The 27,297-nt window shown below is 38.2% G+C and overlaps 1 protein-coding gene across 4 annotated transcripts in view; it reads left to right on the top strand.

Moving 5' to 3' along the window:
* PTPN14 (protein tyrosine phosphatase non-receptor type 14) overlaps window positions 1-27,297 on the top strand; it is a 114,404-nt gene that overhangs the window by 64,105 nt on the left and 23,002 nt on the right. For all 4 annotated transcript variants that reach the window (XM_071578523.1, XM_071578541.1, XM_071578532.1 and 1 more), the window contains exons 4-12: window positions 8,790-8,887; window positions 11,006-11,073; window positions 14,069-14,139; window positions 15,732-15,819; window positions 18,039-18,127; window positions 19,711-19,798; window positions 20,468-20,550; window positions 22,778-22,835; window positions 26,128-26,206. In XM_071578523.1, coding sequence (XP_071434624.1) covers window positions 8,790-8,887; window positions 11,006-11,073; window positions 14,069-14,139; window positions 15,732-15,819; window positions 18,039-18,127; window positions 19,711-19,798; window positions 20,468-20,550; window positions 22,778-22,835; window positions 26,128-26,206 — 722 coding nt within the window. The remainder of the gene's footprint in view (window positions 1-8,789; window positions 8,888-11,005; window positions 11,074-14,068; window positions 14,140-15,731; window positions 15,820-18,038; window positions 18,128-19,710; window positions 19,799-20,467; window positions 20,551-22,777; window positions 22,836-26,127; window positions 26,207-27,297) is intronic.

Below are 27,297 nucleotides of genomic sequence, written 5' to 3'. Positions count from 1 at the left end.
CAAAGAATAATTATCCATGTACTTAAGCCTGATTTAAACAGAAAGTAATCTGTTTATTTTCAGTGTCTCAGAGTATACATATGTTCTATTTAACTCACCAAATTTTTTTAGCATGATATTCTAACCTGTTTGGCCATTAACCTGGCTGGCTACCAGGAGAATTTTCAAACTGTTGACTCATATTCCTTCCATATGTAACTGAAACCACCTTTTCCCACCATAGATACAGCTTGAAGGTTAGCTGGCTTTGTTTTTCAGGGCAGGGAACAGCATATTTTGAACTGAGTCAACACATATGAATAAATGAAGTATATCTCAGCTATTATTAACTTTTTGGGGTCAAATGTAATTTTTGCTGAAATCTAGTTCAAAATCAGGAAAGTCCATCAGGTTTTGCTGTGCTCCTCTTTTCCTTGAGGTTTAGTAGTCTTCAGCAAACATAGCCATGGCTCATCTTTTCATTTTTGCATCTTTGTGAGGATGGATCTTCATACCTGCCATTTAAGGGTGTTTTTTGTTTTATGCCACTTAAAGATCTGGACTCATGAGTTGCTCTGTGTGTGTGGGACCTGCTGTTCTGAGGATGTGACTAATCAAGTGGGAAATGACACATAGGCTGCGTGCCATGTTGTATTAGCGAGCACCTATGTATAGGTGGAGCCTATATGTGGTTGGAGCTCCTGTTCATAGTTGGAGCCCATGTTTTCTGTTATGGCTAGTAGAATTGTTTTACTATCCAGAGTCCCACACCACAGCAATAGCTGCCTCTGGCACACACAGCTCAGGGCAAGCAGGAAGAGCCCTGGGACCTTGTATGGGAATGGGAGAGAGCATGTTAGGAGAAAAGTGAAGGTGGAGGCTGCAGTTGTGTGAGACCTTACGGGTTTGCACTCAAAAAAAACCCCAACCCTGTTGAGGTCTGTTTGTGAAAAGCAGTATGTGGCATTGCTGCAATTCGCCTACCTGACTCAGTTCTACTTTTTTTTTATGTGATCAAAAAAGAAAGTGAAGCTTTTTTCAGCAATCCCACTCCAGCCTTTATTAAGATGAATTCTATGGTGGTGTCATCAGGCTTTGCTGGACTCCAGTTTGCAGAGACCAAATGTAGCCTTTGCTGAGAGAGAGGACTCAGAAGACAAGAGAATATGGCTCCTCCTGTTTTTGTTTTGTTTTTTTTTTTACTCTAAAAGGCATGTTGGGGTTTTGTGCTGTATAATTCTTTAGGTATTTGGATTAACTCTGATAAAATTATAGGTGGTTGTAAGGGAGTTTATTGTGCTTATAAATTGTAGTGGGGCTCCCTGTAATTTGTTATAATTAATTCAAGAGTTCAAGGGCAGAAAATCAACATCAGGTTGTGGCATGCCTTCCTTTCTTGCTAAAGCATGCCATTACTGGCCTTTTTATGTAAAGTTTTACTTTGTGTTTGTGGGTTTATTTGAACGTGGAGTATGCAAAAAAGTATAATGCACTCTTAACAAAAAGCAGCAGTAAAGAGGATGAACCTGTTGTGGTTGGGGGGTTTCTTTTTAAATGTAGAGAAATTGGTGGATACTGTAAAGCTGCATCTGCTGGCTAAGCCTCTGATGGAAGGGCTGCATGTTTTGGAAGGCTTGTGTCATGTCTGCGGGCTGCAACAAGACCTGGGTTACATGTCTGTGCTTGTGGCCCATCAGAAATGGCAGAAAAAGAAAAAACACTCGAAGAGCATTCCTTTACAATCCAAGTTCTGTCTTTGGCTGCCAGTGTGGATGTTGGGTGTGATGCTGTTAACTTGTGTCTGATTGCTGAGGGCTTCACTAGGCATTCATTTAACGCTGGACACCAAAGACCCACAAGACTTTGATACCAGGCTGTACTGGAAGTATATGCTACTTATATGTGAGAGGTTATAAAGCACTCCTGAACAGTACAATTTCCATTTATAATACATGTATTCTTTATTTGCTCAATTTTGCTGCAGAATTTTGACTCTCTTTTCTCTGGCATGAATCAGTCATTAACCTTATTGCTCTTAAAATACTTTGCATTTACTTTTGGAATCTTCCAGCTGTTTAATGAATTGGAGGAGGTGGAGAATTGAGTGTCTTTTGGGGAATGCATGCAAATGAACAACCTTTCAGCAGTAAACTGCTGAAGTGGAGATGGCAAACAACAACTAAGCAGTGCAAAATTTTCATCAGACCGTTTTCAGATGTGCAAAGGATTTCCTGGTCTACCCACAAGTTGGCTGTGTAGCTGGCCCTTAACCTTTGGGTGTCACTGGCCTTTGGTAGGAACTTCAGTGGTCAGATGTGGTAGCTGGCTCTTCACTGTGTGCCTCATCGCAGCTCACTGAGCAAGCCAGACATCCAGGCTGTGCATTATTTGTCCTTATGTCCCAAGTTACCTGTCAAAACAAATGGTAAGTGACCCTCAGTGGGTCGTTAGCTTGTTTTAGCCAGATCCCTTTTTCTCCCCTTCAGCTATAAACCATAAACCTCCTTTTTCAGTCCTTTGTGTGAATATGATATCCCAGCATTGTTCTGTCTCATTAGGAAGGGGAAAAGGAATGACACAGATTTTCCCATATATTTAATTTATTTTGTTTTTAGTTTCAGTCATGTTTTCCATCCAGCTGGTGGAAGAAACCAGGATGTAGGCAGTTGGATACTGCTTTTAAACAATCTCATTTCTCAGTTACCTGAAGCTAACCTTGACCTACCTTATAAGGTTGTTATGATCAAAGAGTTCTTACCCTAGTTATGACTGTGTTTTTACTATTGGCATTGACAGTTCGAGCTTCTGAAGGAATTTCTTCCTGCATGTGTTACAAAGACTCTTTCTTCTACTTCCCCCTTTTTTTTTGGCTGATCTTCTTGAAGGTCTGTAACAGGGTGTGGTAGACTTGTTCTCAATAATACCCTTCCAAAAATATTACCTGTATATTAGTGGAAGCACTGCCATTGCTTTTTATATTTTAACACAAACCCCAAGTAAATGACTATTGTCTAGTACTGTGAAAAATCAGACTTTTACTGGGAGAGAAGTTGATGAAATTCCAGAGAAGAGAACTACAGATGTTGTTTATCAACACCATCTAAGTTTTTAAAGTGGCAAAGATGAGGCATTAGCATTATGTTCCTGACAATGACATCATCAATGTACTTCTTTTTTTCTTTTTTTTTTTTTAAGTGCCTTTAGATTAAGATGTGCTGATTGAATCCTTGCATCTGAAATGTGTTTCAGCATGCTCAGGCCCAGAAATCATAACACCGTCTTTGCCAATATACTGCATGTTGTATTTGAAAAGGCCAGTCTTGTCTCCCTGCCTGCCTTTCTTGCCACAAAAGTTCCAGTCTAAGTTTTCAGTTAGATTTGTTGCATGGTATTGAGTGACTCGCTGAAATAAGCAGCATCCAGTAAGTAGGGCTCTGGATTGAGACTTGGGAACAAAACCTACCTCTCCCAAATCTGCCATGGATTTCTGCCCAAGTTTACATGAGTAGCTTTACCAACTGTGTGTATCAGATGCTCTGTAAAATTGGACTAAAGATCATTAATACATTTTAAACATGTTTTTCTTGGTAAGACAGTCAATAAGAGTTAAGTAGTAATGCAGTTGTCTCAAATATGGAATAAATTAATAGAAATCACTCTTTCATCATTACTGTTTGGTTCCCTTGGTTGCCCACTGAAGAACTGAGTTCATCTAACGTAAAGGCTGAGAAAATATGAATGACCCAGTCCTTAAAGTAAAAAATGACCTTCTATTTCAAATGTAGCATATAGTTATCTGTGGAATCCTGTTGCTAAATAGTATCAAAGCCAAGATCATGGCAGTTTAAAGGTGTGAAGTGTACAATAGACACATCAATATCAAAGCCAATGCTTAAAATAATTTTAGTAAATGATAAAAGGCTTCTGTTCTGGAGAAACTGCTTCCCCTGTGGGCACGTTATTGCGTAAGTCTGCATTGCAGCATCTCTCCTCAGAAGTATGTTACCATACTAAGATAAACCCAAATGAGCTGACTTGGACTGTTGTTGTAACTCAGTGAGACTTCTATTGTATTCCTAATTTTAGAAGAACATATTGTACTCTACTTGCCTTTTTTAGAAAAGAGCTAAAGTTCTTGAGCTAAACCACTTGTGGACCAATCTGTTTCTCCTTTGAGCCTTAAAGGCTTCTTATTTTGGAGATATGAAAGAGTAAAGTAGTTCTTTTTTCCTCCAGAGAAGAAGTTAAGCTACATAGTTGTGCAGTTATCCAATAGATAGGCTCGATGCCAAAATAGTACCTAATGAGTTATAAAAAAGTTAGTCATGCCAGTAATTGCATCATTAGAGATGATTTTAAAGGAGTTTTACCTCTTGAGTAACTACTACATGTTTTGTAGCGCTTTGTTTATTTTCAGGTACACTAAAGGTAAATATTTATTGGTACTGAAACTGTAAAGTATTTATACCAGCTTGAAACTTCCAGATAAAACACACTGATTAAGAAAAAAGCTTTCTAAGTGTTTCCTGCTGCATTAGAGATAAAGTATTCAAAAAAATATATTCCAAACCCTACCTGTTCCTGATGTACAGAGAAGGAAAGTAAAACCAGGGAAAAACAACAAAAATCCAGACAGATCATATTATAGTATTCAAACAGTAATAAACCTTAGTATCACCTTTTTGTATAAAATATACATTTAGATTTTAAATCCCTTGGGCCCAAAGCATTTTTTGCTTCTGTTCTTGTACACTTCCTAGCAGATTTGGATGCTGCTTGATTACTAAGGCTACTGTATCTGACAATACTGAGTAGTTATTAAGGTAAGGAAGTATTTGCCTTGTGGTTCTTTGTGGAAGTTACTAGTAAGAAAATCCTGAAGATGCAGTGTAATTACACAGCAAACCTAACCCAGAGTCTTACTTTTGTAAACAAGCCTTCAATTTCTCTACAAAGATTTCATTTCTAATTTTGATCAGGCCAGGTTCTGTATGGCTTGTGATATCTGAAACATTGATTGTTGAGGAGAATGGAAATTGGTGGAATTAATGGAGTTGTTTTCTGCATGTATAAAATAGCAACAGGGGTTTTACATCAGGTAAACAGTGGTGATGGAAGGGTACAATGAATTCAGTGACACTATACAAACACCCACATTCTTTTTTGAACTGAAAGGAGAACAAATGTGAACCGTGATCCTGGGAGTCTATGGATAAATGGAGTTTCCCTACATATACATAGCTGTAGCCAAGTCTGAATCTGGGTATTGCAATTTTAAGCCAGTACCCTTATCTTCTTCTTACTAATACTATTGGGTTTTGGTGGGTTGTTTCCTCTCATGTAGTATGGATTGCTAAAATAGACGTGTTTATTCTGGAATTGAGATGTTGTCCAGTTGCAGCTTCTTTATTCTATAAAAAGTGTGCTTTTTGACGCGGTACATGCAAATATACTTTTCATGTTTTGTGTGTTGGCTAAACAGGGTTGTGGGAAATGATACCCTTATAATGATGGCTTTGTTCAGACTTGTTGTCCACTCCCATTCCCCCTGGAATTAGCTACAGGCCGGCGAACTGCAGTAGCCTTTATTATATTGAATACACAACAGCTCTGCTAAGTGTGTTTAACCCAAAGTGAGCAATAAAGATGAGAGTTTCAGCTGTTGGCCCAGTTGGCTATGGTAGTGTCTTTTTTTGCCCTGCACTCCCCTAGCATGCCAGAATGGCTCTGTGATTAAAGCTTTGTAAGTCTTTTTTTTTGAATTTTTGTCTTTTATTATTTGAGGGTGCAGATTGCAAACTTCTCTTTTGTTCACTTTCCATTTGCTTTCCCGGCTAAACCACCTAATAGAGGCTTATGAAATGCATGTTTTTATTTGCTGTTCTGGAAGAGCTTTCCTCAGTGAATCCATAGCTGAAGCATTTTTTTAAATGTTTGATTTCCCTCAAATTATAAATCTACTTTTGCAATCCAAGCAAACAAAGAGCAGTCCGAGCTAGCATATAGACATAATAACAGCATTTAACGTAATTTCAGATGGAAGATCCTCAAATCCCTGACAGAATATGGGCCAATTACGTCTCTCCATTGGCTGGGCTGGAAGCCTGACCACAGTTTTGCAGCATGGCTGAGCCATGAATCTGTGGCTGGTGGAGTTATTAGAGCCTTGGAGTGGAGCTTCCTCCAGGGTATGCTCCTTCTCTGCCTTGACAGTGGAATTAGCCACCCCCGTTTGTGCCTTGGGAAAGGAGATGTCCCATTTCATGTTTTATTTGGCTACTATGAAAAGAGATGTCAGGCGGCTCCTTAGGTGATTGTCACTTGTCACTGCTATTTCAAGGGTAAAGAGGAAGCAGGTACAGACCACAGGTTTCTGCCTCAATCTTCTTCAGTTTATTTTGGCAGTTCCATTGAAACAGGTGCCAGAGCCATAGCGGGTGATTGCATTTCAGAGTGTTAGCCTGTGAAAGGTAACATCTTTCTCCATGAGGTTTTTCCTTATGAATAGTTAATGTCAGAGCACTAATTATATATGTCCTTTAAACTCTTGCTGCATGTCAATATATAATAAAGTCCAAACTTTAAAGTCCCTTCCAACCCAAGCCATTCTATCATACTGTAGAATATTCATATTAAGATTTTTAAATGTGACCTATTTCTGATGATGAAATGTAATGCCTGTAAATAGGCATCTTTCTCAGATTGTGAGTGCTATTTGCTGTCTTAATTTTCCTGAAGTATTGGCAACTGAAATGGCAACTAAGCCTCCACATCGTGTTTCTTTTGAAAGTCTGGATTGTAATATTTGATAACTGCATTGGTGATGCTTACTAAAGTATTTCTTTCTGTGGTTTGTAGTTATGTGGACACTTGTTAAAGTCATGGCTTCACAAAAGCTGGTGACATTCTTGACTTCTGTAGAATTAGGATGTCACTGTAAGAGTTTACATAGATTTCACTTTTATGTAGGCTCTTTGTGTTTAACAATAGCTCTAACTTTATGGCAGATGTGAATTTTACTGTTCTTACTAGACTAGAATTTGTAACTCACATGTATATGTAGTATGAACACAAATAGCTGTTTCTGGGATTACAAGTTTTGAAGACCAAGTTCAGCAAGGACTTCTCACCTGCATACTTAATAAAGCAGCTTATGTCAAGCTTTTATGAAAACATGCATATTTCAGAATTGGGATTCAGGCATTGCAAAGAAGTGGAAACAAGCTGATTTATCTCTTGGACTGAACAAGTATGAAACTTGTGGCTGAAGCACAGGGCTCAAGCTGAGAAGCCCTATGTGTTTCACATTGCCCTTCTCCATCAAATTTCAAAATCCCCTGAAGTTTTAATCTTTATTAGGCTGTGTGAAAGCTGAATCCGAGCATTTTAAATGAGATTATCTTTTTCTAACACCTCAGCACAGAATTAAATGGTAACATTTTTGACTATAGTTAAGGCAGTGAAGTCTCTGTAACAGGGATGCGGTTGTAGTGGTTCTCCTTTCCCATTGGGGAAATTGGTGAATTACAGTCTAAAACAGGAGCAGAAGAATTTCTTTGCTAAAGGGTTCAAATGTAAGGTCAGATGTGGTGTGCTGGTTGCAGCTGGGCCCACTTACAAGTTTACTGCAGACAGACTTTGACTGCTCTTTGCTATATCCCTCACAGAGGTTGCAGTCTCTGGGACTGGCTGGCATGCTTGTGTATCCTTTCTTTCTACCCCAGTTTATCTCAAGCAGTTATTTTTTAAAACCACGCCATTTTAAGTGGATGCCCTCTGTTTTAGGAGCAAGCACACATGCAGCTAAAGGGTGCAGTAAACTCTTAACTTTATTCAGCCACAGCCAGACTGGTGTACCTGGTCACAGCCTGAAAAAACCCCGTTGTTGGTTTTGGGGATTCCTATCTTGGGCCACCCAGGTGTATCTGGGAGTTGGGAGCATGAGGCTGAGTGCACACATGGACTGTGGCAACACTGGAACAGTACCTTGACCTTTGGGCTCAGACCTGATGAGGTGTTGAGTATCAGTTGAGAAGGAATTGTGTTTCATGTCAGATGTGACTTATTATATATGTCTGCACCAAAAGTTTGAGCTAATTAATATGCAGTCATTATATTGCTATAGCTCAACTGAATAACTGTCTCAGTGGGGCTACGTGGATGGGACCAATAACTTACTAAGGCTTTTGTGGAAAGCTTCCTGCTTGTCTTAATATATTCTATTGCAAATGTAAGGCAAAATGTGTGAATTCTATTGCTGTGGTTAAACTATCACAGATTGTCTTGTGATTAGTTACTGCAGATGAGAAAGTGCATCATTTTAGAAGCTGAGTTTGCTTGATTTGTGTGTCTAAGTCATCCTTACACCTGAAAGATGCCAATTAAAATAACTTTTATATGGACCATAGTTAAAATTACATCTGCAGACCAAAGTATATTTCTTTTTCTTCAATGAAAACAGTAGAAGAAATATGAAACAGCTCCTTTTTTGCATCGGTCATTGCATTGTGTTCAGTAACCTCTATAAAATTTATGGAAGCACTAATCCTAGCACATATGCCTCTTCTATGTGGTCAAGGGAAAACAAATTAGAACTTCTTATTTTCCTTTCCCACCACCTGGAAACATTGTACATGTGGGAATGGTATTAGTTTGTTTCTGTAATGTGGAACTTCTGATGTCAGATGCAGACTGCTGTGTAACAGTCTGACCTGTCTGGGATGAATTTTTCTTCCGTTCAGTAGTCTCTTTTTCTGTAGAAAATGTGCAAAGATATGGATGTTATCATCTGTACTCTTTTTTGTTTGCAGATATCAATATTACCTACAAGTGAAAAAAGATGTTCTTGATGGCAGATTAATTTCCTCATTTGAGCAGGGAGTTCGACTCGCTGGCCTGGCAGTGCAAGGTAAGATGACATGACCCAACAGCCTCTATCCAGCAATGGCCCTTTTGGTCTGTTCTGTGTGTTGGCTGGGCACGATCTAAGGCCTTGTATGACTCCTACTCACAACACCTGGGTTTTCCATGGATTTAAAGTGCATGGGTGGACTGCTGTTGAAACACACCCTCGGGGAGGGAATGATGGACCACATCACAGTGTTCAACTTTCCTATTTGTAAAATTCATGTAAGCGAATCTGAACAAAACTCCAATTCTTTCAACCCTGACCACGGAGTACTTTGCAATAACGAATTTGCTTCACGTTCTCTGGTTTTACATGCAAATTACATCAAAGAGCACAGCAGCAGCTTTAATTTTGCCTTTAATTAAAAACTCATTTTGCTCTATAGTGGTGTGTGACGTATGAAAGAACACATAGCCATAATTGTTATGTAAGTTATAAATTAATAATAAACTACTTCTTACAACATAATTTTTACTCTGAGCCTCCTAAGGACATCAGTAAAAGTGGGATCATGTTATGTATATAGGCAGAGGAGGAAGTCCTGTATTTGGATAAAGTATGTTTCAGACTATCCACAGCTGACTTTGGGAACCTAAGGCAGAGTTTCAATAATCATGCTCTGTGCATGCTCTCTGAGTGAGAAGGGGTAAGTATAGGCATAAATAGCAAACATGAAGATGTGATTTTTGAAAGTTGAAGGTTCAGTCAAGAATAAGGCTAACATGGTCTTTTTTAGAGCAGTATGAATACCATTTTAGTATCGTATCTTGGTTAGAAATTGAAGAAAAATGTGTTTTGTCATGTCTTGAAATGGTTGATTAATAAAGGAAAATATATGTATAAGATTCCATAATAAATCTTTCAGTTTGGGTAAATGAGGATTTTCCAGTGTGTAAGGTCTGAATAGTTATTGAATATGTTTCACTGGTCCAGTGTTTTTTGAACTTTTTCCTAATTCTGAGAGCAAGTCAATCCTATTATTCCTGACGTTGTATTCCTTTGTCCTTTTTATGTGATGCAACCCAAGGTATTTGAAATACTTATTTCTTTCAAAAACTTAGACTTTCATACCCATTTTGATTTCTTTCTGTTTATGTTAAAACATAACTCTGAGGTAGAAACAAAATGAAACTGCATTTTTGGCATCCTGCAATATATGAAATTGTCTAGAAGCTTTGAAAGAAGATTTAGATAGTATGATTTATGGTGGGGATTTCCAACTTCTGTAATATGAAAATCTTGTAGATGGCCTTTGATGCTGTTCAATTAATATAAAATAAAAGCCTCCTGGCAAGATATTCTTTTGATACAAGCTGTTGTGTATTTAACAGATAGATAAATATAGGCATTGTTTTGGTTATTTTTAATGTAGTTTAGCCTTTAGGAAGCATTTTCAAAACTCCACGGTTTCAAGGACATTTAGATAAGAATCCTCAGCCTGACATATGAGTGAATGTGAGCATGGAGATATATACCTGTTCAAGAGATGCAGAAGAAATAGAAAAGCAAGTAGAAAGGTGTGGGCCAGTCAGCTAAACTGGCAGAGTGCTTGTGCTGTTACACTGACTGCAGAAGCATAAACCCTGCCCCATATTGGTTGTTGAAAGATTTTAATAAAATTAACTACTGGCTTTTAACCTTATAGGCTGTAAAACTAAGCATCTTATATACAACTGTGTAGAGTTGTGGCAGAGGTAGGCTAAAGTTTATTTATTCATTTTTGCTTGGTCAGGGCTGGAAGTTCTGGAGAAGCAAAAGTGTGCAGCATTTTTAAAGAGGCTGAGCAATCCCAGCCTTTTTTAATGGTGGTGAGTTCAAGAAGGCTGTAGAAAAGGAAACTCTTGCATTCCTGATTGTTAAGCATTGAAAATGGTCATTATATTAGGGATCAAAAGAACAAAATTACTTGTTGGCTGTTACTTGATCTCTGGTAACAACACTATTATTTTCAGACCTCCATGTTAAAAGCTGAAGTACAAGGAGAATTCTCATCTTTGTGCTGGGTTGTGGCTTGAGAGAGAACTTGCCAAATTGAAATTAAGCATCTATGCAAAGGTTGAGTGTGGTCTTAACATGTGTGGAAAGTGCCCAAATGAGTAATTGTGTTGTTTTTTCCAGCGGATTTTGGAGACTATAATCAGTTTGAATCTCATGACTTCCTCCGAGAATATGTCTTGTTTCCCATGGTGAGTTCCTCATCCTTTTCTTTTATGGTCTTTTGTGAACAGTTTCTCCATACCTCAGGGATGACTTTGTTGATAACAGAGTACAAGTACCAGCACTAAACTGATAGTAGTGAAAACAATATTTACTCCCCAAAACCTGCGGTATACTTGATTGCAGCTGAATGATTCTATGCTATGAGAGGTCAACCCATTTTCAATTCCTGTTGAGCCTCCACTAGGAATAGGTGTCAACAAGAGAAACATACATCTTTGAATCAAAAAAGAATTGGCAGCTATTTATAAAGGTGTATAGTAGCAGTACTGTGGTATTAATAACATAGCATATCAAGAGGTTATAAGGCCTGCTAATGAACTAAATGTGTCACAGAACAAACCATGCAGCCTTTTTCCAAGAGCATGTGGATTTATATCATTGGACTATTGGACTGAAGTGAACCATGAATCGCATCTTCTCAAAATGTTCTCCAGGGACTGTGCTGTAAATTTGATTTAAATTTACTTTGGAAACTAGCAAATAACTTGAATGCTTAGTGAAAGAGTTTGGATCACTAATGATGTTGGAAATTTGGTGACAAATGCCAATCACTTGCAGTCTATGACATAGAACTCTCTGGGAGGATGGATTAGAGAAGATTAAAAAAAAATCCTACTAGAGTTAAGGTTGGCATTGTCTTAGATGAACAAGTCCCATCAGCATGAGTCTTGAGTGTAAGCTTCATAAAATATGAAATATCATGAAATTCTTTCTAACTAGAAAAAGTATTTGGAATCAGGGTGGGGTTCCCATGCCCTCAGTGCAGCTGCCTGGAAGTTAAGGCATCTGGTTTCCCTCTGCAATTAGTGGAGTGGTAGAGGGAGAATGATTCATCTCACTGTAATTTGAAGGCTTGAGAAAGGCACTTCCAGAAGCATTTCATCCCACTTACCAGTGTGCTTTGTACAGGAACTGCAGTGGACAGCCTGTTCTTAAGTTGAAAAAAGTGCCATCTGCACAGTGTCCTGAAGTGAAAGTGCAATTTTGAGCCAGTGGACAGTTTAATACCATCTAAAAAGCAGGAAGAAGAGTGATTAATGAATGGACAGAGATATGAATATGCCTTGTATGGATTATGCGTATAGAATGTGGCTTCAGTATTGATCTTTCACTAATAAACTTCTGTTAGCCTTACTAGTGGAGCAGGGTATCTTTAGTAAGCCATCTTATCTGTTGATAAGTAGTTGATGATGTTGTGTGTATTTGATGACTTATGAAGTCATGTAAGAGAGCCTAAATGGGAAGGAAGATGGTTGCAAATATATACAGAGAAATGTGTTGTCAGGGTGTCACTGTGTAAGTTACTGAACTTCTGCAAAGTTCTTTCAATATAGAATGAACCATAGAATGGTTTAGGTTGGAAGGGACTTTAAAGATCATCTAGTTCTAACTCCCCTGCCATGGGCAGGGACATCTCCCACTAGACCAGGTTGCTTGATGCACCATCCAACCTGGCCTTGAACATTGCTGGGGATATACTGATACTACTTTTCTATTCAGAAGAAAAATAGGGGAGGCTTTAGGTCTCTAGATGAGCTTTCAAGTGGTTAAATTCTCTGTGATTCAGCAGTTTAATTTCTGGGCCTATCTCTTAGAACCTCTGAGTCAGCTCTCTTCATGGTGGTGTGATCAGCTTTCTTCTGTTCTTCATGTGCTCACTTTGTTATGGCTTGCCTTTCATTCATGCTACCATTACTAAATTTAAGAACATGAGTGAAGTGTCTGCTTCCTACAGCCTTCAGAAACCTACTCTTATATTAACTGTTTCTCTAGACATTTCTTTAACTCCTTGTCTTTGCTCTTCTGGGGAGGAGTGGCTAACATAATAGTAAATATTTCACTACAAGTTCAGTAACGGTTGCTAAGTGCTGCAAATACAAACTAGTCCCTAATCAAGTGGGAGGATTTGAGTGAATCCCGGGCATAGAAAAAGGCTCCAACAAGAACATTGCTATAAATTCATTAGTGAAGTGAGCTTGTGGATGCGGGAGGGGCAGCTATGTTTGTGCTGTTTGATCTTGTGAGGCTACAGTGTGTGTCAAATGGCATTTCTTCAGTGGTGAAAAGAACAAAGTTATGTACACAGTACGCCCCACAGGTGTGTAGCTGTGCATAGGCATGTACCATGCCATTTTTCATTAGCACACTACCACTTTCACATTTTTTTGTGGCAGAAGCAAATATCAGAGGGGAGGGCCCCATTGAGCAAGAAGCAGTGTATTTAAATACATTTCAAGCAGCCTTAAGGCTTTTTAAAATAAAAATAAGAACCTTGAGGTTTTGCAAGAGTTTTTCAGCTTCCTTTTTTTGGCCTCGAATTTGTGAGCTGACCTCTTTTATTAACTTTCTCCCAATTATTTCAAAATTGTTTCTACCACACTTTATTAAATTTGGAGAATATAAAAATTTCTGCTCAGATATATGGTGCAAGCATGAAGTTTGTTTTTTTGCGTATTTGAAGAGGTAGCAAACCTTTCAATGCCTTTAACGCAAGGAAGGGAGTACCAGTATGTTGCAGGACAAAAAACACCCATGAGTTCATTTTCCATGGTCTGTGTATTATTTTGGATTCTTTTAAAAGGTATATGTCAATTTGTAGATTTCCAAGTGTTTTTAAATACTTCTTTCATCCTTATTCAGGGTAAGATTCCTTAACTGTACTCTATACTCTGTTCCCCATATTGGAATAATAAGCACCTTACCCCTACTTTTAACAGTATCATTTTGTCCTCCCAAAAGAAGTCATAAAAAATCAGACTCTTATATTCTTCTTGCATATTTTTAAGCATTCCATGTTCTGAATTTTCAGTGTGGTTGAGGATATGTTCTTTCTCTGTGACTACCTGGAAGAGTGTGAACAGTAAACAATCTTGAAATATCTGCCGTCATAATTTCTGTATGCCATTTTGTCCTCTTTCTCTTTGGTTGACTAGCTTTTGATGCCACTTCATGTTCTTGTAGGATTGGACCCAGGATGAAGCTCTTCTGGAGGAGCTGACTCAAAAGGTTGCTCAGGAGCACCGGACTCACAGGTGAGTTTAACATGTTAAAATTCAGATTTTTTTTTTTATCCTTCTGGTGCTTCTCTGCCTTCCTCTGCATTCCTGGCAGTTTTTAACTAGCCTATCTTCATGTTATTATTATGCTTTGTTTCACTGAATTTTTAATTAGTCTATCACAAAAGATTATCTGTCTCTTGTAAACACAAAATGGCTGAGGAACTTAATCCCACATAAAAGAGCATTTGCACCCTTAAGTTTAATGAGTATGTGCAACTAGTTGCACCATGTAGTAGGCTCCTTTCTCTTTTTGATTTCATTTCAATCCTGATGGTGAAAGACCCTGTGACTTGATCAAGGGTGATCGAGGGTCTTTTTCAAGAGAGCCAAGGCTACACATGCTTCCAGTATAATGGAAATGGAAATAACAGGAGTGGGATTTTAAGTTTCATGGAAAAGACACAGCATAATGTTACTGGTTTAGGCATTAAGAGTGTGTGCATTATTGCTTCAGCAATAAAACCTTCTTTGAGTAGGCTTCTTTCATGTTGTCTAGGTGTTTTGGTGGTGGAAGTATTCAAGCCTCTACATCATATGCAATATGAATGTTATCTGAAGGATGCAGCATTCCCCGTTACATGACAGAAAGTGGTTGTAAAAGGACAAATACCAGTCTCTGAGTCTCAGGCCGTTCTCAGTCTGAGTTTTAAAGCAAGCCTTGGCCTTTGATGCAACCTAAGGGAACACTGCCAAACCAGCCATGGACAGGCCTGGTTGTCTTCTCTCTGCCATGGGCTGCTTGTGTGATCTTGGTTAACACACACTTGAAAAGAAAGATTTCCCACCTGCCATGCTCTTTAGTGCTATTTCTGCAACACAGAGAAATACTTCCCCTCACTTCAGCAGGCTGATCATATTCCACCTCCTTTCTCCCAAGTATTTGTCTGGGTCCTATATTTCTATTTGTAGGCTGTGGTAAGGAAGAGCAAAGAGGAGAAAATTTAATAGTGGCCCTGTTTTGGAGCAACCTACAATCTATTCTGACCTGCTTTTGAGAATTGACACCTGTATGAATTCCTGAACTGTGACAGAGGCATGTGTAGACATGTGTGTAGAAATTTTCAACTGGTTTGTCCTCTCTTATGAAGGAGAATCTGTTCAATGTTTGGATTTAGTACTTTTATTTTTGAACAGCCAACTTGTCTTTCCTTTTAAGTCACTTTAAGAAACTTCAGTAGCTTGTACACTATTCAGGCAAATTAGGACCCCTATAGCTCAAATTGGACACCCCAAAATATCCATAACCTGATTCAATGGCCTGATGGTTTAATAAAGCCTGGAAAAATTTTATGTGTACAGAAGAAGCTGAGTGATATGATCAGTTCAGTGTGTTACTCCTGTAATTTGGACTGTGCTTTGTACCTTACCTTAGTGACATTTGGTAAAATTTCCCCCCTTGCTGATTATGATCCTAATGCTGAAAGTTAGTTTGTGTTGTGCATTTCTAGGCAGCATTTCCAAAGTGTCTTCTCAAGTGGTTTGTGAAACTCCCATTTTTTCACTAGTATTTTTTTGTGTGCATGTGAAATTGAACTATTTGCTGCCTTTTGTTAATCTCATTGCAGTGGCATTACAGCAGCAGAGGCTGAGCTAATGTACATCAATGAAGTGGAACGTCTGGATGGGTTTGGACAGGAAATCTTCCCTGTGAAGGTATGTTAGTGTGTATTGTAAAGAAACCTCTAAATCAGATGATGCAGAACTCTGCAGCAACCTTTGTAATGTGTGCAAATCGTGTTTGTCCAAAAGAGACAAGACTTGTTTCACTGTTCCGGTGGGTGAAATGACTGCTGGTAGTTTGAATGGACATTGCAGGGGCCTGCTGTAGTGTTACTTCTCTTCCATGAAAATCCTTGTCACAGAAGAGTTTGCTATAGAGATCCTCCTTGCTTTTCTTTTGAGTGCCGTCTATGGGAAATTGGCTGGGGCAAATGAACTTCAGCTCTGGTCTACTTTAACAGGGTAGGAGAAAAATGAGACCATTTCATTTTTTTTTTTTTATGTTGGTATTTACCAAGCATTAGCTTCACCTTTCCTTAATTTCTTACATGTGCACACAGGTCCTCCACGCATTTATAATTAAGGGGGAATTTAGGAGGATTATTTTGCATTTCTAGTCACTTTCCCTTCACTGGAAGCCCCTTTCTGACAGGGATGGTCTGGCTGCGTGGCCTCATGGAGCACATGCTGCCATGATAAATTTGTGCTGAGGAACTGAAAACTCCTGTTCCCAATATGATTCATTTGTGTTTGCTAACCAACCCAGCCACTGTAAGTGGTGGACTGTGAGCATTTTTTCTGCTAGTTAAAGGTAACTTGAATTTAAAAATAAGCACAGGCACACACCAAACAAAGCAAGTTTTCTGCTGAAGTCAAAATTGATCCTTTGGCACCAATCTAAGAATTGGGTAAGTATGAACAGTAGACTGAGTGCTCTGCAAAATTGCTGGAAGGTGTTAGCCTTGTTTCCAAGACCAGAGTGCAGGCCTTAAGAACTGCATTCAAAGGGAAAAATAAGGATTTCTCTTTTTTGTTGGTAGAAAAGGCTATTAGAAATACATTTCTCTTTTTTCTCTGTATTTCTGTATATTTTCTATGCATTTATATATGTAAAAATAATACATTTTCCCCAAAGTCTTCCCAGTCTTTTTTGCCTTCTAAAACTGCCTCTGGCAACAAGGCAGAATAATGTGTTGTCCTCTAATTAGCCTAACTGAAGACTCTCTGCTGGCTTGTGGAAGAAGCTGGCATATGCAGCGTGGAGAATCAGTGCATAGGCTGGGGCTTGAAAATTGGCATCCATTGTTTGTTTGCAAAGGCCTAACACTTAGTAGTTGCAAACAGGTGCAGATACTCAATCGTTGCCTTCAGAGAATCAAGTACAGTAGGCCAGGAGAACAGCTGTAGTCTGATCTATTATAATACAGGGGCATCTGATGGTTTCTACAGAGTGTGCATGCCTAGTGCATGAACTTCTCTTGTATCCTTTCTTCTAGCAATTCTTTCTAACCACACTCTTTGTGTTAGCATGATTTCTATTTACCACTTAAGGTGTGAATTAATTACTATATATGCAGCTGAGGGGAAGCAGTTTTTGTTGATAAATGTGAAAAACTCTTTTGTCAATAGTATTAAGCTTTTGTAGCAAAAAAAAGGAAAATATTTTTTAAGAAAACTGATTGCGAAATGGAACAGAAGCACATGGTCTTCAATCAGGAGCCTCCAGGGAGACATAAGTAGGTGCAAAAACAATAGAACTTCTCCAAGTCCACTTTTCTTGCATTGTTTTTATGTGGTGTATGCAGTTGAACATTTAACCCAACAGTGGAAAACTGAGGATGTATCTGTATAGAGATACAAGTACTTTTTATGGTAACATGCTGAGAACTGATTCACGGAGTACTTAAAGAAGGAAGCATGAAGGGTAGAGCTTTTGAGAGGGATTCCATCTCCAGGTGTGGTGTTCTGAAAACTCTACATGTTTTAACAGATGACTGGAGAAATACTATGAATGTGAGACAGGACTTGCTTTCAGTATTTGTAGGGGCTCTAGACAGCTGTAATCACAGTGATGGGGGGTGTTGAGTGTTACACAATGAGTGCCAGTTTGTGGTCTGGTGGTGTTTGGTAGAGGACAACCTTCAACATTTAGCTTTCTTCTGTTCTCACCAATCAACAGAATGAATCAACAAAAGTGGTAATTGCTTTGAAATAATGAAAATCAGAGTCCAATCAAGCAGCAAAATACATGTTAGTCAAGGGTTAGTCCTGCATTCATACTGAAAAAGGGCTTCTCTTTGGTAGTTCAGCATGCATTCCTATACATATATTGATCACTTTCTTTATTAAATAATTAAATCCTTTCTCTACAGGATAATCATGGTAATGACATACACCTTGGTATTTTCTTCATGGGAATCTTCATAAAAAACAGAACTGGAAGAACAACTGTGATTTATAGGTAAAACCTAGAGTCTTTTGTACTTAAAGTGAGTTTCTTTCCAGAGCTCCTTGTGTGGGACTTTTCCCTTACTTACATATGTTACTTTAATAGTGCCAATTCTCTAACTAAGGAGTTGTCACCTTGGTCTCTTGGCCATAAGAGATGAAATAAAGAATAATTTCTGAGGTCTCTGAATGGGTTTGATGACAAAAAAGTCATAGTTGCCTGTCATGTGTCTTGTTCGACTTTACAAGGCTTTGATTCCTTTTCTCTTCTTGTCTTTATGTCTGCTTCTTTCATGCTTCTGAATGCAAATCTGTTAAACCTCACAGTTGGCAGCCTAGGAGCTCAATATTCTGAAAGTCTGGTTGCCATATTTAGGTGCACCACTAAAAAATGTTGAACTTTCTCAATCTGTAATTTTAAAAGTCCTGGCTGTGTCACTTTTTTGTTTCTTCTGCAGTTTATTTTGGTTATTAGGAAGCACTTAAACCTTTCCATTAACTTTCTTGTGTGGGTTTATTCTGTATGAAAGTGTTGCTAGAAATCTCTGTGCTTCCAGGGAGGATAGTTTCGTTCTTCTTTTCTACTGTTCTGGTGGGTATTTTCATTGCTGTTGCTGTTTACTTGAAGTGGATTTTTACTAGTGTTTTTATTAGAGTATGAATACAGTGCAGCCAAAAAAGTTGTTGTTCAAGGTTTTCAATCAGTAGCTAAGACTTGTATCAGACTTAAGCTGGAATATTGGGTGGGGGCTTTCTACCTTGAAAGGGCTTTCAGTAGTCGGCTTAAAAAAATGTTAGGTTCCCTTTTCCACATAGCTGATATTTTGCATATTTAATTTTGAGAAGAAATTAGATAATCCTTTAACTGGGCCAGGTGACAAAAGCAAGAAGTTTCTTTACATGTAGGAATTATAGTTGGTGCTGAGATTCTTACTCTTTGGAAATATGCACTTCAAGCATCCTGCCATGACATGAAGAGGAATGCATGCTGCAAACAGAACAAACAAGTCCTTTCCATCCCCATGGATTGCATGCAATGTACGCAAATGTCTGTCAGCTATTTGTAAGAAGATTATAACTCTGATCTTGGGCAACCTGACAATTACTTAAAAAAAAAATTGCAAACCTAAAACCAGAGTATTAACATGGTATGCATAGCCTACATAACCATGTTGTCAACCTTCTTTAGCAAGAATTAGCACTGAATGAAAGTTGGAAACAGCATTTGGAGAGGAATGGAACTTAAAAAAATAATTGTATTATAGGTAGCCTAAAATCAATCAGTTCAAAAATGCCACAGTTCAGTAAAATGTTTATCATTAGTGTATTTTTGATGTGTCTTCTACTGTGAGTTTTCAAATTGGTGTTTTTAAAGAGACCTATTAACACTTCAGCTTTGGGTTAAGGGCTGAATATCCTTTCACTTTTAATCAGAACATGACTTCCTTATTTTCCTGACCATGTTTCTTCACCAAACAGCTACTGAAAAGCTTTTCCATAAAATGAGACTGGTGTTGACTAAGGGATTCTTAATGTATTTGTAAAATGTTTGAATGTATATGTTGGCAAACTCTACTGCATTTTTTTACTTTACAGGTGGAATGACATTGGGAATATAGCTCATAACAAGTCTTCAATTGTTCTAGAGTTGATCAACAAAGAAGAAAACGTGCTCTTTCACACAGTAAGAAAAAGATCTGATCAGTGGCATCAAGAAAGCTACTTATGTAAAAACAAATCTTTAAAATTTCACTTTCCCAAAGAGGCTCACTTGCATAGCACCACACCCCTTACAGTTCACATTCTACTTTATGCAGAGTGTGAAATTAACTTTATTTAGGTACCAATATATGTATTCTCTTCCAAGCATCCTGAAATATACTGTCCTGGGAAGTCTGCAAAAAACTGAAGTGCTTTTTGGATGGCATAAATACAGCAGCATGAGCAGTTGTAGAAGCTGGGCATAAGCTACTGTGTGTGCACGTACTGGAACTCACAGGCCTGCACTGCTGTTCTGTGCTATTTAAAATCACTCCACGTTTCCCTGAACCAAGGCTAGTATAGAAATTGGACCGCAAGCGGGAGCCATTTTTTGGTTGGTTGTCCCTCCTACTGTGACTTAGTAGCGAAGTGGCAACACGTAAAGGCACGCCACTGTATTTCAGTAATCCAGTGCCTTGAATGCTTTAGGGCACTCAACATGTTCTTGGCAGCCACATTCTGTACATAGGGGACCTTACTAAGCATTCCTGCAATTGGATTTTTAAAACTCTTCTTTTTCATTTCTTGGTAAGAACAACAAAATAAATTATTTCCATCCCACCCCCTCCTCTTTTTTTTCTTGTGTTTAAAGGATGATCTTGAAAATGCCAAATATATTTCACGTCTGTTTGCATCAAGACACAAGTTCTACAAACAGAACAAAATATGCACAGAGTGAGTATTCTTTTTATAGTGTTCTCTGACACCCATCTTTGGAATTGGTCTGAGTTTTGGCATGTTGGCATGTCTGCCTCCCCCCCTCCCCCCTCCTTTTTTTTTAACAGCAAGAACAAACAATTGAAAATGAAGTTTCATTCTGAGCCTTGTGTGAGGCTTGATGCTTGCTGAGCAGCCAAATCCTACAGACAATCTTGAATTGAAGCCCTTGGTCTCTACTGTTTATAACCCAGAGTATTAGTATATACTAGAGTGAAAGGTGACATGTTATCAGGTCAAAATGTGAGTTGGAGTAGTAGATGCACTGCTCATATAGCAGCTAAGGGCAGTGGGAAGCACAGGTTGTCATCTTCTAATTTGGGCAGTATAATTTATCTGCCTCTTCTGCGTGCCAAGCAAGGGAGGACACCTGGGCATGTTAATGTGTGTATCTGTACTAGCACAAAGCAGCAGATTGTAAATCTAAATCTGAAGTCTCTCTTAGTGTCTGTTTTGAGCACTTTCTTAGAAACTGGCCTTGAGTTAGTCCTCTCATACAGGTGAGGTCATTCTAACTGAAGGAGGAATTTATTAGGCTTTAGGTTTAAGTCAAATGTCTCTTTGTTAGCTGTTTCATTTACACCAGCAAACATTTTTTTTTAGATTGAGATAAACTTAGCTTTCAAAAGGTTAGTTTTGAGAAATTTTTCGTGATGTGCTGAGTGTATGTAGCAGAGAACAATAAATTCTTGCAAAACGCATCATCTTGGTTGGCTGGAAAAATATGAAGAACTCTCATCTCTATGAACAACTCTAGTTAGACTTTGGACATCCCATCTGTTTGGCTGGGTAATGCCATCTGTTGGAAAATAAAGCCAAAATGATGAAGAGAAGATTGGAAGGTCTAGCTTTCTAATATTATGTATGCACACATTATATTAACATATGGTGATTTAGAACATGGGAGAGTCCAATGGGGCAGACTGTTTTGAGTGATCTTTTCACTTACAGAAAAGAGATGTTTATTAGATTTCACATGGCACTTACAGTTCTTGGGAGGGGAGTGGAAGACCAGAAAAGACTTTTCTTAGCAGCATATCATGGTTTTTGGTAGTCCAATGCTAAATTCAGTTTGAATGGTTCCAGAGGGATTGAATTCAAAGAAAGCTCGTGATTGTCTTCCCTGTGACAGTCAAGAAAGAAAACAAAATACCATAGTCTGTCATCTTGGGATATTTCCCCTTTGTAGCTGTGTATTGGGGTAAACATGGAGAACTGTTCTGTTACCAATCATAATCCAGACTGCAGAAGCAATAGCTTTTGGACATGTTTCTTTCTAAACATAGAGCCATAAGTATGTGGGTACCATGAACTGGGTGTATGTAGCAGCTTCATATGCAACTTGCAAACAAATAGAGACAAGGAATGTCACAAGATCACTGAGTGAAATAACTAGAATTTAAATGTATTTTGTCATTAGAACTGCTCTCCTTACCATATTCTCATGGGACATAAGCTTCTGTGTTGGAGCCACCGATAGTGATGACAGCATATGCCAATGTGTGTTTTCTAGCCAAATAATTTTCCTGCCCTCTGCGTTAAAATGAGTTGTTTGTTTTCCTCTAATCGCACATAACATCATTCACCAGATCAGAAACAGAAAGAGGACAAATTCCACCTTTCCTCTCTTCACGTAAGCACTATATTTCTACCTCCTTCAACCTGTTTCTTTCCCTTCCTCATATTTTTTTTGCCTTCTGTGCTCCTTATTCCTTCCACTGCATCTGGCTACTCTAACATCGTATGTGGCTCTGCTAGTATTGTCTGGAAGTTGCTTTTTCTTTTCTTCCTTATCTTTATGCATTGCTTTGGAGTGTTTGCTATCAGTTTCATAAAATTGTAATTGTTTTAAATGTTCACCTTAAGTCATTGGAGACTGTGCCTCTGTGCCATGCTCAGTTTTTATTGCTTCAGACTTGTTTGTTTGATTCATTTTTAAACCAGAATTTTTCTTTCTTGTGTTTCCAAGTAAACCAAATAGGATAATGAACAGAAGGCATGCATAGTTTGGAACTGGAATATTTCCTGTATTTAGAGAACCTGAATTGTTTTCATTTCTTCATAGATCTAAAAATCTCCTTAATGAGCAATACTTACAGATTGTTCATGTCTTGTTTTTTTCCATTCGTTCCTGACTCAAAATTGGAATATTGTAGTTTCTATTATTTCTCTTTTTCTTCCACAGACAATCAAGTTCTCCTCCCCCTATTCGACGACGACCCACCTGGAGTAGGTCATCTTTGGTATGTGCCACAGTGAGACCTTTCAGAATGTCTATATCATTTCTAATGGGATGAGGCATTGTGTAAGATGAAATACTTTCTAAATTTCAAATAAGCACAATAGCTCATTTCTTGTAGGCAATATGATTGGAATGAGTTTCAGGGGTATGGCTGCCCAGGTTGATTAGTTTAACTGGATAATATCACCACTGAGTGTTAAAAATTACAGTCTCCAAGGTGGCATTATATTTTTATTTGCCCTGTAGAAACTGAGCATCTTTTCTACTGGATTGAGGTTATTTCAATATGTGGAGAAAAGAACCCTCTAGAAAGAATTTGAAGTGTCTTGTGCTATATGCATCAAAACCCAGTCATTAAAAATGTTACATTTCACGTTTCTTCAGTTGTATAAAGACTGCTTACAATTTACCAGCGTCTTGGGTTAAGAGCCTATTTTCTGAAGTTACTGTTAATTTAAGTTAAACTAACATACTCGATAAGGATTGTGATTCAGAGATTTTCTTAAATTGTCTTTATTTCTATGTAACTAATGTCAAGGAAAACTATAGATCTTACATATCTGGGTAGCTTTTTCCTGAAAACCTTAAAAAAAAATCATGTGGGAGTCTTCCCCCCCCCCCCCCCCCCCAGTCAGTTCTAAAACTACTTTTATTGAATTAAATTTTAACATCTAGTGTGTCAGTATTTCTTATTTAACAGATTCTGAGTTTCTGTAACAGCAGCACTGCTGGTTTCTTAGACAAAGGGCAATATTATTTCTATGCAGGTTGCTAATTTTCATGGGTGATATAGGTTATACCTGCTTTATAGACTCTTCCAGAGTGAAAACTCTGTTAGCCTGTTGCTGCATGACAGAAAGCTCACTGATCATGTGGATGAAAGTGTTCTCTTGACATATCTCCACAGCGTGGTTACAACTTGTAAAAATATTCCAAAATTAAGCTTAAGAGGGTACTGATATTAGGATAGCTTTATCATTGCAGATTTCAACACAGGTTATTTTCCTGTGTGTGTTAGTCCATTAGATCTAAAGCTGCATTCTGTGTTTCCCTGCCACTTGGCAGGAAAGCTGTTGTAGCTGTCTCCAGATTTCTTTGTCTTTCCATTCTTAGCATGCTTCTAAGCTATCATGATGCTATACACAGGCTGTGTGTTACATTCTGAGGTATATTTACAGTGGTTTTAGTATCTACTAACTTGGTCCCTGAAAATGACTATGAGAAACTGAAGGTTAAAAAAATGCACTGTGCTTTGCATTCTTATGCTCTGTCCTCAGATATCTCACAAAAGGGGAAAAAGCAAGCTGTTTTCTACATTATATACAAAAAATGGGAATCTGCTTTTTCAAAGAAAAAAGCAAATCCTGCTGCCACTTTGTTTTGAACATAAGCATGCAACAAGTTTAAAAAACCCCAAGTTTCAGGAAGATCAGACGGAGGAATGTGGGCTCATCAATTGAAAAGTGAACCGCGCAGCTGACTGCTCACAGTGAACTTTCAACTGCTTTTTTCATAAATGTTCTGTTAACTTGTTGGAACAGTTTTCTTTGGGAGGGGAAAAAAAGCCCTCCTGTCTGTTGTCTGCACTGTACATACCTTCATACACTTACCTATTCATTTGTCTTGTAAGGCAATAAATCAGTAGGTAGAAATGGGAAGTGAAGTGGAATGTTTGAGGTGAGGCGCTGCCACTTTGCTTGGGATCATGTTCATTACTTTCAGATTAAGACCCTTTATATGGTTTTGGCATCAGGGTGAACCTGTATTTTATTAACTACTACTTTAGAATCATTTTATGATGTCTCGTTTTTCCTGTCAGGCTACCCTGGTTTTCCAGCAAAACGCCCTCCGTGTAGGAGATCTTAATATGATGGAATGTTTAATTACCTGATTTTTTTTTTTTAAATCCAAGTGATCCTTAGTTTGGATACTGACATTTTGCAGACCTCAGGGTTCTCCTCTTTTATCAGAAGAGGTAGATGAGCCTTAAAAAACACATTCCCGATTTCTTGCAGATACCTTTTATGACATCTGTCACAAAGAAAGCTGTCTGCCCCAGGTGTATACATGCCAAGTTGAAGTCACTTCTCTTTTCTTGCACTTTTCCTTTGCCCTCCATTTGTAAGTCTTTCCAGCATCTTGGTTAGTTCCAGACTCAGCTCCTCTACTAAGGTTGTCTACTAAGCAGGCTCTTTGGCCCAGATCATTCAGCAGGAGTAGGGTTTTATACCCTTGGAAGTGATTGTTGCGGCAGAAATGTTGTTGTTTTCCAGTTCTGGCTTTACACAGCTATTTTGTATGCAAGGATTCATATGTGAGCTCAGTATCTTTGATTGTCATTCCTTCTCACCATTTACATAGAAAATGTAAATTTAACCTCTTCTGCATCCCCTATTCATTGGCAAACTTACATGGTGCTCATTTGGTGCATGTGCACACAAAAGTGGATTATTTTGTGGGTATTTTGCCTTGGGTATCCATGGTATTCCTTAATAATTTGAACTACTTGAATCAGCCTAGATGAAAACCCCTTATTCTGCTGTTAAGGAAGACACATTCATGAGACAGGAATATCTTCCTTCTCCTTCTACTTACTCTATATATGGAAATATGTTTTTGTAAACTGCTTGGTGGCAACAGACAGGACATTGCAATGCAAGTGGCAAAATGCGATTGCCAAACACATTGGCTTACCAAAGGACAAAGCTGGTGAATATGGTGTCAGCTGACATTTATTTTCCTGAAAATGATCCCGTTGATTTAATGCTGAATTGTACACTCTGAGACTTGTATTAAAAAACTTGTTGCAGTGCAGATTATTGGAGGAAAGCTCTAATTCATTATCTAGGGAATCCGGTGTTTGTGTAATTTGCAGAGTTATTTTAAGTCCATGTGTGGTCCTATTGCTTGTATAACAGTGTTCTAAGTCCTTCAGTTTCTTCTGTCTCCTGCTTTTGTCCCAGGTAGGTGTCTGTTTCGTTTGGAGTTAATTATTCAGGGCTTTTATTAAAAAACTGAAGAATTTTAAAAGAGCTGAAAGTGTGGATGTTGCTTTGTGAAGTGGTTGAGCATAAGGGAGTCTTAACTGATCAGCTTTGGACTCTGTAAATAAAATTAGCAAGCAATTTACAAAAAGTTATTCTGTGTTATATAAAGAATTGGCAAGCCATGTGTCTTTGGCTGGGTAAGAAAGAGCGGTGGAAAGGGCACAGGACCACTTTTCCTGTTTCAGTTGCAATAATTATATCAAATGAATTTCTAATACTTTTTTTTACTTTGTACTTTTATTTCAGCCAAGACAACATCCTTTTATACTGCCTCCTATGCATGTCCAGTGTGGAGAACACTACACTGAAACACATAACTCACAAGGTACTTAGAGCATATATTTTTCCTTTAATGGGCTTCAATTTTATGTGTATGCAAAGAAGCTCCTAATCCTTATATCCAGATTTATAATGCTGTCATGGTCAAATGGGAGCTGCTGCTGCAGGAGAATGAGCAGTTTTACAGTTAATGTTGCAGTAAGTCTTCTGTTTAAAGTCCAATTTCAGTTTTCAAATTTCCCTAAAATATCTGTGCATGATTATATGGACCTTAAACTTGGTATTCCAGCTCAGTGAGCTGAAAAAATAATTTCTAAAGGGAGTATGATGTCTGTACTCAAAGGCAGTGCCAACTGGGGTCAGAGAAAGAAACTGAGGGAAAAGGAGACCGAAAATACCTTGTACTGCGAGATAAATCATAGGATCCTGTCCACAAAACTGTATCTTTAGATAATATTTTCTGCTGATTTTTCACCACCAGCTGCCTACATTGTTAGCCTTATGAACATAAGGATGGTTAACTTTTCTTACACCCATGTTTGACAAATAAATTCTTTAAGAGGTTGCACCAGGTTACTTTGATCAAGTCTGGGAATGGAGCCCAGCCCCTAAACACATTGAGTCTCACACCCTTAACCACCCCAGCTTTTGGAATACAAATAGCCAGATCTGTTAGGCTAACATTCTTTGCAGTTCATGACAGGTACTGGTGAAAAGCTCTCACAAGCAGAGAAACTCTGTCACATCTGATAGCATTTTGGAGTTGACTGTTAGTAGTCTGACTAATTTTAAGGTAGAATTTGATAAATTTTGAAAGGGCCCATTCAGTGCAGTAGACTTGATTTAGTGGCTGCTACTGTTTTACTGTGAAGGTGAGGCTCTGAAGGATATTCTCAATTTTAGAAGAATTGTAAAGTTCCCTTAGTTTTACCGCAGACTTTTCTATATCATCAGAGAACTAGCTGTAATATTGTGATCCAGGATATCATCTTTACTATCTTGATTTCCTCTCAAAGATACTTTGCTGAAGTGTTTATGTTCTCTAACACATCTGTAGGGTGGTTTGCTGTTTGGTTTTGGTTTTTTGTTTTTTTTTTTTTCCCCTGAGTCTTGATCACCCAACTGTGTCATACTTCA

Source organism: Pithys albifrons, chromosome 2, assembly GCF_047495875.1.
Source record: "Pithys albifrons albifrons isolate INPA30051 chromosome 2, PitAlb_v1, whole genome shotgun sequence".
Lineage (NCBI taxonomy): Eukaryota > Metazoa > Chordata > Aves > Passeriformes > Thamnophilidae > Pithys > Pithys albifrons.
Note: the sequence above shows the minus strand (reverse complement) of the source record. Positions and strands in the feature narration are given on the sequence as shown.